The sequence below is a fragment of the Cavia porcellus genome, unplaced genomic scaffold, assembly GCF_034190915.1.
Source record: "Cavia porcellus strain 051 isolate PalLab524CR breed Dunkin Hartley unplaced genomic scaffold, mCavPor4.1 scaffold_21, whole genome shotgun sequence".
Classification (NCBI taxonomy): Eukaryota; Metazoa; Chordata; class Mammalia; order Rodentia; family Caviidae; genus Cavia; species Cavia porcellus.
Genome location: NW_026947504.1, coordinates 8,987,711 through 9,002,381, shown reverse-complemented (window position 1 = coordinate 9,002,381; position 14,671 = coordinate 8,987,711). Strand labels below are relative to the sequence as shown.

The 14,671-nt window shown below is 37.4% G+C and overlaps 1 protein-coding gene across 3 annotated transcripts in view; it reads left to right on the top strand.

The window, feature by feature from the left end:
- LOC100724692 (protein diaphanous homolog 1) overlaps positions 1–14,671 on the top strand; it is a 57,936-nt gene that overhangs the window by 27,501 nt on the left and 15,764 nt on the right. The window contains exons 2-13 of one of the 3 annotated variants that reach the window (XM_063232268.1): positions 3,157–3,183; positions 4,172–4,327; positions 5,705–5,806; positions 6,307–6,437; positions 6,625–6,711; positions 7,685–7,745; positions 8,822–8,961; positions 11,292–11,400; positions 11,854–11,964; positions 12,130–12,248; positions 12,806–12,922; positions 14,403–14,518. In XM_063232268.1, coding sequence (XP_063088338.1) covers positions 3,157–3,183; positions 4,172–4,327; positions 5,705–5,806; positions 6,307–6,437; positions 6,625–6,711; positions 7,685–7,745; positions 8,822–8,961; positions 11,292–11,400; positions 11,854–11,964; positions 12,130–12,248; positions 12,806–12,922; positions 14,403–14,518 — 1,276 coding nt within the window. Of the gene's footprint in view, positions 1–3,156; positions 3,184–4,171; positions 4,328–5,704; positions 5,807–6,306; positions 6,438–6,624; positions 6,712–7,681; positions 7,746–8,821; positions 8,962–11,291; positions 11,401–11,853; positions 11,965–12,129; positions 12,249–12,805; positions 12,923–14,402; positions 14,519–14,671 lie in introns of all 3 variants that reach the window. The other 2 variants (XM_063232267.1, XM_063232269.1) reach the window with 2 other exon arrangements.

Here is a 14,671-nt window from a genome sequence, read left to right as displayed (position 1 = left end):
TACAGAATAGAGATGCGTTTACTTACCTTTTTTATGTAGGTTCCTTTCTCACAACTGTGTCAATCCAGAGACCTTCTGTTTTAACCTTTTCTTTTTTTCTCTCTTCCTTTTTTTTGTATCTGGGACAAACTCACAACCTCACACTTGTCAGGCAGGCACTTATGCTGCTGAGCTAAATTCCTGGCTGTTTTAACTTTTTCTGAGAATAAATTTTTAGACTTCTTGCTGGAGGAAGACAGGGCCATTTCTAATGGCATGGTGGGAGTTAGGGAATGTCTACTTCAGCAGCTTTTTCCTTTCTTACTAGCTTCCCATTCCCTCTGTCCCTCATTTCCTTAGGTATTTGACGTCAGTAATTACTGAGCCTTGTGAAGGGTCCTTCAGTATAATAATTTGGGCCAGTTATTATTCTTCCTTTTTTTTTTTTTTTGTCTTTTTATCGGTACCGGGGATCAAACTCACGACTGCCTGCTTGCAAGGCAGGCGCTTATGCCGCTGAGCTAAATCCCCAGCCCCTATTATTCTTTCTTAAGATCTTTTTTCAGTGTCTTAGGTTAAATAACTAGTCCTTTTAATGCCTCAGCTTCAGATTGAACTTGTAGTTCCTCTTTTTTTTGTTCTTCCTGATCTTGTAGGCTCTTTCCACCCATTATTTGTGTCTTAAAAAATTAACTAATTTTTCTGTGAATTTACTCTTTATCGATGAGCCAGATTTTGATGTTTTAAAAAATATAATTCAGTGTCCAGATTTGTTAAAGGTTTTAGTGATAGTATTTAGTGGAAGACTCCATGGGAGGGACAGGAAGTGAGCTATGTTAATAAGGTAATAATACAATTTTTAAAAATCCTGAATAGAAAGCCACTTTATTTATATACTCAATATATATATTTTATATATACTCAATATTTACTTATATGCATCTAATATATATAGTCTTTAAGAAAATGTAAATAATATTAAGTAAGTAAACTATAACCCTTAAATATACTATGGCAGCAGGTTTCCATTTCAGTAATTGAGTTTGCTGTTTTTGGGTGTTTTATTAGATTCTGAAACAACTTTTTGCCAGTACTTTGATTTACTGTTGGTTGTTGCTGCCCTCTGTTGGACTAATTCAGAAAATGCAGGTTTTATTCTGCATGGATCTTTGGCAGTTCTGACTCCAAACAATACTAATACATGGATAATTTTTTTTTTTTTTTGTCTTTTTCCTTTTTATCAGTACCGGAGATTGAACTCACGACTGCCTGCTTGCAAGGCAGGTGCTTATGCCGCTGAGCTAAATCCCCAGCCCCTACATGGATAATTTTTAAAAAAGGATCAAATACAGAATATCTCTAATGATATTCCATGAGTGCAAGAAAAACTGGTATCTTCCTTCTAATGAAAATATATCTTTATTATTCTTATCTAGAATCAAGAATTAGTGGCATGAAATAGGAGCAATGCAGAAAAATCTGGGGAATTTCAGATTTTTGGGCTTTTGAATGTGGAGACTTGAGTTCTATACCCCACTTAGCTGCTATTCATGTGACCTTATGATTTACTTCACCTGTCTGGGTGTCAGTTTCTTCATTGAAACAATGAAGAGTTGGGTATGAAAGACTTTGAGGGCTGCTCTGGGAATGTACATTCAGGGATTAGCATTTTTGGAAAGCTGCCTCAGATTGTTGTGTCTGTTCATAGGTAGTAAGAATGACTGTCTCAGGATGTGACCTCAGGAATTTAGTCCTGAAAGGAGTGGATGAGGCAGACAATCAAAAGACCATTATAAGGCCTGGGGATTTAGCTCCGGGCATAAGCGCCTGCCTTGCAAGTGTGTGGTCCTGAGTTCGATCCCCAGTACCGATAAAAAAGAAAAAGAAAAAAAAAAAAGACCATTATAAGTCAGTGATTTCAAGGCCAACTCCAATAGAAGCTTGTCCTCTTTAGGGCCATGGAGGATTGGGAAAAAAAAGCAAAGATTCACAGTTTATACTGGATTCAACTGAATTGTGATAGGAGGAACTTCTAATGTAACTATGCAGATTTTTCCCTGTCCATAAAATGACTAGAAAAATAGCTTCACAGAAGAGGCAGAACTAGTTTTTCATTAGCTGAGAATGGTTAGTCAGCAGCTATTTATTATACTTTTCTGTGAACATAAAAGAGAAATATGTTTTAAAATTTAGCAGGTAAAAAAAAAAATTCCAACTTCTGGACCTGCTTATTGAGGCTTAATGTTATTTATATAAAGAAGATAATGTAAAACACAGTAATTATAAACTGCCCATGCACTTGCCACCCATGTCAAGAAGCACTTCAAATGTGACATTGTCCCCTCCTCCTTCACTGTTTTTTCACTCATCCCGAGTAAGCACTGTTTGGACATTTGTGGTAATCATTCCCTTTATAATTTTGCATCATAAATAATGTAATACTGGCCTACATGTTTTTAACCTTAATATATATGAAATAATATCTTGGTATTATTCTTTTTGAGTAGTTACAAAATTATTCACTTTATTTGCATAATATTTTCCATTATATCAATGTACTAGTTTATTTTTCCATTCTGCATTTGATGGCTGTCTGGATTGTTCTGTTTTTGTTGATGTAGCATGGCTGTGAGCACTCAGGTCACATATCCTGCTACATTTGTGCACATTTAGCAGGGCAGATATGTGGAAATTGATGCGTTGAGTTTAGTGTATATGCACATTTAACCTCACCTAGGTAATGCCATTTTGTTTTCTTAACTGACCGCAGCAGTTTGCAAGAACTTCTGTTGCTCTACAGCCAGAGAGACCTGGTAGATTTTGCCAAATTTCAGAATGCAAAATTATATCTCATTGTGATTTTAACTCTCATTTCTTTATCTGCTTAATGAAGTTGTGCACATTTCAAAAGGTTTTCAGTCATTGAATTTACAGTCTGTTCAATTCCTAGCTGTTTATCATTATTATTGTTTTTATTTTTGTTTTTGAGTCTTAGGCTAGTGTCCTTACAACTTGTCCTCTCCCTTACCTGAAGGAATATGCTAAACAATAATAGACAGAAACCTTTCAGTTTGTAGGAACAGCTTGGTCATTTATTTTCTTTTCCTTTTTTTTTTCCCTCAAAAGTTTCTTAGCATTTCATTGATCTTTCTTCTCCCTCCTTTTCGTGTTTCCTAGACTTTGAAGCGACTCATGGCAGATGAGGTAAGGAAATTTTGTTTGGCATGTGCATGTTTTAGCTCACTTTCCATACTGTAACATTGACCAGTGTCCGTTGCATTAACTTTCTTTAACTTATAATGGTGATACGGGAATCTAGTCTGAGAGCACTTAACGCCTTTCTCTTTGTGGTTAATTCATTGCATGCATTTCCTTCATTAACTGGCAAAGTTGTACTGTCTTTTAAACTCTAAACTAATTTGCAGTCTGAGTGCCATTCATATCACTTGAAGCACCACAAACTTCCAGATAGTTACTGTTATGTTTACATGGGTTGGGTTGACAGTTTATAAGTGTGTCATTTTAATTTGAACATCCATACTTGAAATTTGCGCAATAGTTCATTACCATTTGATGAATATCACATATGCCTCCAAAGTACATAGTATTCTTTGCTGACTAGATGGTTGTTATGCAAAGGAGACTGTGAAGAATATGTATTAAACTTTTGCTCCCTTCATAACCCAAGTGCCATGGAAGGTACAAAAAGGAGAAGAGAATGGTTCTAGTTTTAAGGAATTTTGCTTATTTATCCTATGTGACATACATCTTAAAATCTGTAGTCATACTCACCTCTGGAAAAGAGGGAACCTCTGAGAGCCTGGCCACATGTATTATTAGGTACCTGTTATAGGAAGTCTAAGGGCATTTTATTGAGATAGCTTTGCACATAAGGTATTTGCAGTTCTGGTGCCAGACAGCTTAGAAATGAGAGGGGAAGTCAAGAACAAAGCTGTCTTACTAGAGGTTAAAATCTTAATACTTCAATCCTCTTATTTTTAAAAGGGATGTATATTAAAGTATAAAGTCAGCATGCTAAATTAGATATGTGGAAGACTGATCTCTTATTTCATGTTCGAAGAGTCTTGAACCAAAGGAACATGCATTCATGAGGTCAAAACATTGGTTATTTGATCTGAGTTTGTTTTGTAAATAAAAATAGGTCATAGCTAATACTTTTTTTCTTTCACAGCTGGAGAGATTTACCAGCATGAGAATTAAGAAGGAGAAAGAAAAGCCCAATTCTGCTCATAGAAATTCTTCCACATCGTATGGGGATGATCCCACAGCACAGTCGCTGCAAGATATTTCAGATGAGCAAGTTTTAGCTCTCTTTGAACAGATGTTGGTAAGTTTCCCACCCCAAAATGTAGTTTGTTTCTGAAAATGCATTCATAAGCATGATGCTTTGGCCACTTTTTTTTTTAAAATGCATGGTTCCCCTTCACTAGCCCTTTATTAAAAACAATTCTTGGCTTAATGTGAAACTTTAAATATTGATCCTATTAAATAAGGGACTACATTAGAAGTATCAATCCACAGGGTTGGAATCTATGAAGCTTGCAAACATTTGATAAATGATAACCTTGTTAATGTTCTTCTGTACAGCAATACTTTAGTCACAGAAATGTGTTATGAGTGAGACCAATTCTTACAGTAGTCTGGAAATCACCTTTGAGTTAAACTAGAGCAGGTGAAATGATAAAGCATACACAGTGAATTCTGTAAGTGTGAAGAAGAAACTGAGAAACAGGCATTTCCCCAAGGTCGTCTACTTAGCAGTGAATCTAAAAACAAGAATGCTGATGCTAAATCACTGGAAGACTGTTAAATATTGTGTCTTAAATCAGTTGAATAATCAAGTATACTGGTATGTGACTTTGTTGACCTCAGTGAAAAACACTGAGAACATGCTGAGATTTAAAAACAAAACAAAACAAAACAAATGTGGTTAGGGCCTTGAGTTGTTGCAAATTTTACTGGTGTTTGGATGATACCAGTTACCCAGTCCTTCAGTCTGAAGAGATATTTATGATCCATCCTCAAAGCAAAAAAATACTGTGTAAGCTGTATGTGATGGTAGATGCCCATAATTCCAGCCACCTAGGAGACTAAGGCAGTAGGACCATAAGTTCAAGTCCAGTCTGAGCAATTTAGAAGACCTTGTCTTATAGTAAAAAGGGTTGGTGATATAGCTCACCATTCTCTGGCTTCAATTTCCAGTGTTGCAAAACAAAAACATTACACGTAATTTTCTTTCATTAATACAGAAGAAATTGTTCATTTATATTGTCAGTTTTTAAGCATATATATGTATAAAAGTTATCTATAGTGGACTGATGAAAAATAGCTCAGTGGTAAAGTGTATGGTTAGCATGAACCCCTGGGTTCAATCCTTAGAAGTATGTGTGCATGTAGATGTACACACATAAACATACACACACACAGTGTCCACGGGGATTTTTTTTTTTTTTTTTTTTTTTTTGATACTGGGAATCAAACTCATGACCTTGCACTTGCCAGGCAGGCACTGTGCTGCTGAGCTTTATCCCTGAGGATTTTTGGTTAGTTATAATAGTTTAAATCTTTAGGAATCAATAAAATATCTATTCATTAATTGTTTACTGTACTCAATTTATCACTAAGTACTCTATAAAAAACACTAAAAATTTTTAAGAAATTCAAGGTAATTTTTCCTTTCTTTTTTTCCCCCTTTGTCTGCTAGCTGGATATGAATCTGAATGAGGAGAAACAACAGCCTTTGAGAGAGAAGGACATTGTTATCAAGAGGGAGATGGTGTCCCAGTACTTACACACTTCCAAGGCTGTGAGTCCTGGGGCAGGTACCCTTGATGTGGGAATCTGTGCTCTTAACTTGAACGTGTCTATTTAGTCAACTCTATATAATACGTTCTGTCTACATTGATTCTGTTTCATTTCATTACTGTAGCTTACCAATTTTCTATTCTGAGTTACCATTCTTACATACTTTTTTGGTAAATGGGGAATGAGATGAGCACTTTTGAGTCTCATATAGTTCGATGGGCTTTACAATGGATTTCTGCCCTGATATTATTTAAACTATTATCTGGGCTTTGGTGGTACATGCCTGTAATCCACTTGAGAGGCTCAGGCAGGAGGAGTGCCTCAAGTTTAGGGCCAACCTGGGCTGCAAAGTGAGAATTATACAGCAAAACCCTGTGTCCAAAAAAAAAAAAATTTATATGTATGTATGTATATGTATGTTTTAAAATTTTTTAAATTACTAGCTCCTAGTTTGTGACTAAACCTAATGTTTACTAATCTTTCTACATGTTTCCTGTGTAGGGCATGAGCCAAAAGGAGAGTTCCAGGTCTGCCATGATGTACATTCAGGAGTTGAGATCAGGCTTGCGGGATGTGTCTCTGCTCAACTGCCTAGAGTCCCTTCGTGTCTCTCTCAACAACAACCCTGTCAGGTGAGGACTCCAAGGAAGTAACATAAGTAGGAATCCACTGTTAGAGTTCAGTGGTGATTGAAGATCAAAGGAGCCAGGGAAACATGAAAATGATCTGGATTGGGAATAGCGTTGCCAGGATAAACTATATTCATGAACAAACAATAATTATTGATGTGATATAAAACTGTTTCTCTGTTCCTTACAGTTGGGTACAAACATTTGGTGCTGAAGGCCTGGCTTCTTTATTAGACATTCTCAAACGACTTCATGATGAAAAAGAAGACAGTCCAGGGTGAGAAATTCCAGATCTTTGCATTTTCTAGGTGAAGGGTCGTAGGGGCTTTACTCTTTGCTGTAACAGAAATACTAACAGGTAAATATAGTCAGGCATGGTGACTTACACCTGTAATCTCAGCACTCATGAGGAAGCTGAGGCAGGAAGATCACTGAGTTTGAGGCCAGTGCGGAATATATAGTGAGATGCCGTCTCCTAAATAAATAAATAAATAAATCAGAACAACTCGATTAAATGCAAAGTGACAAAGTAGGGGAGTATGTTGTTGGCTGAGAATGGGGCTTATGTTAGGGTGACCAGAGAGTGAATGATTATTATAGACACAAGAAAGGGAGGAGGAGCTTAGATTTCATGGTAGATTAATCTTCTAGCTTCTGTATCAGCCTGGAAATAGGATCTGATTTAAGCAGAGCTGTCAGATGATCTAGTGTGGGCTAAATCACATGTGAAAGTCTTAGAATATACTTAATCAGTTTGGTACTGTTTCTGCTACAGTCCTCAGAATTGGAATAATTCTGGGAATACCTCATACTTAGGTTATCTGGAAAGTAGGCTGAGACAGGGTGACTTCCTCTACTTCCTAGACTCTCTGAGTCAAGAACATTAGAGGGCTTGGGCCTCCTGCATGTACTATCTCAAATTTAATAGCAAACAATAATAGAGTGTTACTCTAATGGAATTTAACACCTAGAGGAAATTAAAGGTCAAGTTTTAATGTAATACTAAATTATTTGATTACAGGAGGGTTAATCAAAGTCTTTGATGGTGGGGACTCCTCATCAGTATTTTTTTTTTTTTTTTTTTTTTTTGGTCACTGTTTCTAAGTCAAGCACTATGTATTAGGGTTGGCTTTTATTCAGCTACTAGTTGGTGGCCTTCCTAAGATCCTTGTTTGCAAGATTGAAAAGTCAGCTGAGAAGGGGGTGTAGAATAAAGGGACCTTACTAATTATGTCTTTTTCTTGTAGAAGCTATGATAGCCGGAACCAGCATGAGATTATTCGCTGCTTGAAAGCTTTTATGAACAACAAGGTGAAATTTTACCATTTTCATTCTAGTCCCTCTCTAGATTCCCTTTTTTTAATTGGCAGACTCCAAAAAGGAAATGCAAGTAAGAGCTCAAGACATTTAGCTTTGCTTTTTAGTGCTGTATTTATTCTCATTGCCTCATGTGTGGACTTGCACAGGCCTTTTTCCCTAGTTGTAACTTCTGTTTCCAATAGTAGGCTTAATTTTCTTTCCTTTTCTTTATATGCTTTTGCTGATTTTTTAATTTCCTGACCTGCAGATAGTATTTTGGGGAAGCTAACTATATTCCCTACTTACTTTTATCCTTCCTGACTGTTACTCCTTTAGAATCTTTTCATCTTTATTTTTTTTTGGTCTGTTTATTATTTAAACCCAGGGATCCCATAATTCTATGCCTTTGAGTACAAATTTACCTTCTTCACTGTTTAATTTCATTATAATTAACTTAATCCATTGACTTGGGGGACATATTAAAAAGAAACATAAAAAAGATTTTTATTTTTGAGGATGTAGAATTTTATTTTGTCTTCTAGAAAATTATTTTGCGGGGCTGGGGATTTAGCTCAGTGGCATAAGCGCCTTCCTTGCAAGTGTGCGGTCATGAGTTCGATCCCTGGTACCGATAAAAACGAGAAAGAAAAAAAATTTATTTTGCTATGTTCATCTTTGTTTATCTGTATCGAGAAAACTATTCTACCTCTATATTAGAGTAGAGTACCACAAACCAGGTGTCTGAAACACCAGAAATTATTGTTTCCTGTTTCTGCAGAGTATAAGTTCAAGAGAAGTCTTAGTAAGTGTAAGCAGAGTTGGTTCTAAAGGCTGTGCAAAAGAATGTGTTACATGTCTCTGTTCTAGTTTCTGGGACCTCACTGGCATGCCAGTGTAAATTCATTGTAACTTAACTAATCACACCTACAATGACTATATTTCCAAATAAGTTCACCTTCCAAGGGCTGGGGGTTAAGCTATAACATGAATTTGAGAAGTGTACCGAGCAAGCTATAAAAACCTATAAACTTGTCTCTGGTTAGATGTTGTCATCTTTAAACCTCTCTTCTCTATTCTCATTCTAACAGTTTGGAATCAAGACCATGTTGGAGGCAGAAGAAGGAATCCTTCTGTTGGTCAGAGCCATGGATCCCGCAGTTCCCAACATGATGATTGATGCAGCTAAGCTGCTTTCTGCTCTCTGTATTCTACCACAGCCAGAGGACATGTATGTGACTAGTTATTTCTCTTCTCCAATTCTCATTCTTTTTTTTTTTTCTTTTTTGGTATCGGAGATCGAACTCACGACTATGCACTTGCAAGGCAGGCACTTGTGCTGCTGAGTTAAATCCTCAGCCCTCAATTCTCATTCTTACCATCTTGTCTTAGTTTAGAAGATTGAGTTACTTATGTCCTCTTGATCTTAAGTATTAGGTAAGACCACTGGGAATCTTGATACAAAGTAGCACCCCTAATCCAGAAGTCTTTTTTTTTTTTGGCACTAGGGATCAAACTCAGGACGGAAGCTTGCCAGGCAGGTGTTTGTGCCGCTCAGCTAAATCCCTGGCCCCAAAAGTCTTAAATACTCCAAACTGTGAAACTTTTTCAGCACCATCATGATGGCCCAAGTGGAAAGCTCCATACCACGAAACTTTGCTTTACGCACAAAATTATTTAAAATATATGAATTACTTTTACACTATGTGTAAGGTCTAGCTGAAACCGAAATGATTTGTGTTTAGGTTTGCATCTTATCCTCATGATAACTCATTATGTGTATGCAAATATTCCAAAATCCAATAAAATGGGCGATTTGAAACATGGTATCAAGCATTTTGGGTGAGAGATAGTAAGCTTATATTTCAGAAAAATTCCTAGTGAGGGGGACTATCCTCAGTGTACTACTGATCAATCTAGTTATAACAGGATATTTGCTGCATCTATGTTGATGTTGCTTTTGTCTAGGATAAGACTTTCTTTCACTGTTTTGTTTTTTAATTCACAAGTAATACAACATTGTCACTAAAATTCAAACAGTGTAAAAATACAATAAAATTTAGCTGCCTTTGTCAAATCCTGTTGCACAGAGATGACCACTATTAGTGACCTGATAGAGTCTAGATAGATAAGAACAAACACTGTGTTTCTTTGCTTCTAAGATATCTCCTGCCACCCCAAAAGATAGTATTTATTAAAGATAAGAAATGATGGAAAGCCAACTGCATGTTCAAGATAGATTTTTATTTTTGTGGAGGGGTCTGGTTTAAGAAGCTGAATCATATCATTTATTCCTTTTTTGGGTTTTTGTTTTTGTCTTTTTGAAACAGTTTAGCTCTGCATTTTAGGCTGGCCTTAAACTCATTTGTAGTGGGCTGATCCTCCAGCCTCAGCCTCTTGATTATAGGCATGCACCACTACACCTGGCCTGTTTTTGATTGTTTGTTTTTTTAAGACAATATCTCCCTGTGTGGTTTAGGATGGGCTTGAACCTACTGTGTAGCCCAGGCTGCCCTTGAACTTGCAGTGTTCCTCCTTACGTGTCTTGAGTGCTGGAAGTACAGGTGTATGCCACCATGCACAGCTGTATCATTCATTCTTTTCAGTTTTTTTTTTTTTTTTTTTCATTTAATAGCACGTAGGTATTTTTTTTCCTGTCTTTAGAGATTTCTGTCTTTAGAGATTGACCACTTCATTGTCTTTAGTGACTATTTAGAATTTAATTTATGTTTGTGTATTATAGATCCATAGTACACTTAACAATTTCTACATTGCTAGACTTCTATGTAGACTTTAGCAGATCTTGGTTGGCTCTTGCTCTAGATCATAAGAGTTTTTGGTATTACAAATGCTGTAACAGACATCTCTGTAACATATCTGCTTTCACCTTTATATATTTTAAAATAGATTACTAGAAACCAAGTGTTACATGCATTAGAAATCGGTATATTAAATACCTCTCAAAAAGTTGAACCAATTTATTTTTTAGCATAGGGTTTTTGTTTTTTTTAGGCAGGGTTTCACTATACGGTTCAGGCTGACCTTGCACTGACTTTGTAGCCCAGGCTGGCCTGGAACTCACAGACTCCCGCCACAGCCTCCTGAGTGCTAGGATTACAGGCGTGTGCCACCGCACCTGGCTTAGCATAGAGATTTTAACTTAATATCCATAGGTAGGACTCTAAAAATGGCTTTTAGAAATACATTTTTTTGAAGAGATGGTCGATAGCTTTTTATAAATTCTGGCTTCTGTTAGAGAGGTGGTAAGAGAATAATTTGAAAAATCCAAAGCATTGACAATACACTGTTTCCTAGCCGGGAAAGGCGGTACGTGCCTGTAATCTCAGCACTTGCTCTTGGGAGGCTGAGGCAGGAGTATCACTGTAAGTTTGAAGTTAGCCTGGGCAATACAGTGAGAACTTGTTTCACAAAAGCAGAAAAGAAAAGAAAAGAGAAACAATTTTACTGTCCCCAACTGGTCAGTGCCCTGTGTAACCTACCTATTATACATGGCTGTCAGAGCACCTGGCAGTACCCTCCTTTTTCTTTTTTCTTGGGCAGGAATGAACGTGTTTTGGAGGCAATGACAGAAAGAGCTGAGATGGATGAAGCAGAACGTTTCCAGCCTTTGTTGGATGGATTAAAAAGTGGGACCTCCATTGCAGTCAAGGCACGTGTGTTCCTCAAAACTGGACCCATAAATAGAATTGAGGAAGGAAAGAACCGATAGCCTTCTAATAGAACATATGGTGTGGTTCCAAATTGTTTACTTTAGATTTGAGAATTTGTTGTGAAGGAAAAAATGACAGAACTTTTTTTAAGGAAAAGAATGAAATGTTTTTTTCACTATGAAATGGAAAAAAGCATGGTATCTATCTGCATGTTAGGAAACCAAGGCTATCCAATAATATATACTGTCAGATTTTTGGAATCATTTACACTTACAATCTCTCTAGACCTGTGGTCAAATCAGGCCTCATTGCTGTAGTAGATAAATCATTCCTATAGTTTTTGTGCTGTTACCTTTTGGTTTCATTTGGGAGCTACAGAATGCATATAAAGAGAATGGAATCTTCATCTGTAGAGTTAGTATTGATGCAGCTGTGGAATTTCCTTCTTTTAGGTGGGATGCCTGCAGCTGATCAATGCACTCATCACTCCAGCTGAAGAACTTGACTTCCGAGTTCACATCAGAAGTGAACTGATGCGCTTGGGGCTGCATCAGATATTGCAGGTGAGCAGTAACACTCCATTAGACAGTCCGGCCTGTTCCTTCCGGTTCTTATTAACCCAGTCATCCCTGGGATAACTAGTTTGCAGTATAAAAACCATATTGAAAGATGTTTCTAGCAATGTAAGACACTTTGGGTCCCCTAAATTTTACTTTGGTCATTGATAGGACCTTCGAGAGATTGAAAATGATGATATGAAAGTGCAGTTAAGTGTGTTTAATGAACACTCAGAAGAAGATTCCTATGACTTAAGGAGTCGGCTGGATGACATTCGCATGGAGATGGAATATCCTTTTTACTGACCAAGTGTAAGACAGATGAGGCACTCATTACACTTGGTTACAGTCTCCTGTATGGAATGGTGTGGGAGATAGTGACTCAGAACAGAGCCATGTGCTTATGTGTCTTCCCAGTAAGAAAAGCAGGTGTCTTTTTTTTGGCTTTATTCACCTCATCACTGACCAGGGAAGTTGCTAAGTATAATCTGAGGTATCTATCAAAACTGACATAAACTTCCTGGAATGTGATAGTTCAGTTTACCGTGATGTAGAGCTGGATTTAGAGTTGACTGGACTAACAGAGGGACTGATATGGTTACCTATTAGTATTCACCACATGTGACTTTGAGACAGTTATATTTTTAGTTTCTGTGTACCGCTTATCTTTAAGCTAAGTGGTAGGAATCCTTTGTCTCACCTTTGGCTAAACTTAGTTTCTGCTGATGTTTATGGAGGAATAACGGTGAGAGTGGAGAGTTTCCTTGCCTTCTTCCTGAGTTCAGCAAATCGTCAATCACACACTGTTTCTAAGCATTGTTTTTCCTTAGCCTGGCCCTCTTTCCACTGACTTTAGTGAAGTCTTCCAGATTCTCTTAAACACCGTGAAGGACTCAAAGGCAGAGCCACACTTCCTGTCTATCCTTCAGCACCTGCTCTTGGTCCGAAATGACTATGAAGCCAGGTAAGAAGACAGCAAGCCTTTGAAACTTTGAATTTGAGCCTATATGAATGAAGACAGCAGAATCCTTAAATTGTTCTTTATAAAGGGAAAAAGAAAAGGCCAAGGCCATAGATTAGAGTTCATTAGTTACAGATACAAAGGAAATTGTCCTTTGTTCTTTTAATCCCACTGATAGGTGTCCCTATGGAAGAGGTCAAAGTGTATCGTGAAAAGCCCTTCCCAAAAGGGAGTAGGTAGGTGAGGTGAAGATGATAACAAAGGGTAATGAAAATTTAAAGTCCCTTCTGCTTGCCTGAAAAGTGGAGATTCAGCAGGAGCACTATCCATCATAGGAAATATCAAGCCCAGATATTTAGATGGGAAAGTATTGATCATAGGAAGCAGATGGCAAAATTTTTTTTGTTTTGTGGCAGTGCTAGGGATTGAACCAGAGGCCTCACACAAGCTAAGCACGTGCTGTACCAATGATCTGCATCTCCAGCTCATAAGAATTTCTAATTATTGTGTTAGACCGGTGTCGCGAGGAAGACTCCAAGGGCCTCGCTCTCATGTAAAAACAATGGGGTTTTTATTATTTCGTGTACACGGGGTCCTCCAAACAGGTGGAAACGGAGAACCCTGAGTTGGGGCAAGGCTGGTGTTTTTAAGGATGAAAACCGCAAAGCAAGCAAGCATTGTTACAGAAGCCAATCATAGCAGTTAGAGCAGAACAGTTGGTGATTTGTCCATTTGTGATTGGTCAGATCATGAGGGGCGACCAGTGGGTCAGAGTTGATTAACTGTCTTGTTTTGCACAGCTTATTTTTAGGTCACCTAGCTCTTGTGTGGCTTGGTTCTGACATACTTCCCAATCTTGATTAGCATAGTCAGCAGACTTTATCTCTGAGTTTCCTGACATAATTACCTTACTTTAGCACCACAACCTTTCTATTTGTAGAGGGCAACAATGGTTAACATATCAATTGGGTAAGATTTTACAATTCTTTACAGAAGAGAGCATTGATTAACATATCAATCTTTTACCCAGGGAAAAAGGAAGACACACATTTACAGTTACAGGTATTACTATGATATAAACGAAGCTATTTCTGTGAAGAATGTACAATCTAATACAATCTGATGCAATTAACACAATTTGTGACGGGGCTACCAGATAGGGAAGACCCAGGATGTCAGGAGCTAGTACCTCAGGCCTTTGTTTTATGGCCTTTAGGAAGTTAAAACTTAACCTAGTTGGATTTGAAGGGAGAAGGGGAGGGGAAGCAGCAGATGGAACGAGCTTTCTTCGTCTCTTCAATTGGAAGTAGAAAATGGGGAGGATGTAGAATTTCTTAGCATGACAGTGGTACTTCTGTTAAATTTACAAAAAGTTCTTTTCCAGAACACTTATCCTTAAATTTCTTTATTGGCAAAGCAGTTAAATTTTCTTGATTCTTAATACCTCTTATGTTTTGATAATTCTATTTTGCTTTTTCCATAGACCCCAGTACTATAAGTTGATTGAGGAATGTATTTCCCAGATAGTTCTTCACAAGAATGGGGCTGATCCAGACTTCAAGTGCCGGCACCTCCAGATTGATATTGAAGGATTGATTGGTAATCCCACACTCTCCATTGGCTTTCTCAAAATGTTTATTGCTTCTTTCACTAAAGGGCTGTATCCTTTCTAGTTCTAGATACAGGCATATATAGTCCTTTAGTTTATGTCTACAGAAATCTAAAAGAAATATTTCCAGTCCCCAATATAGG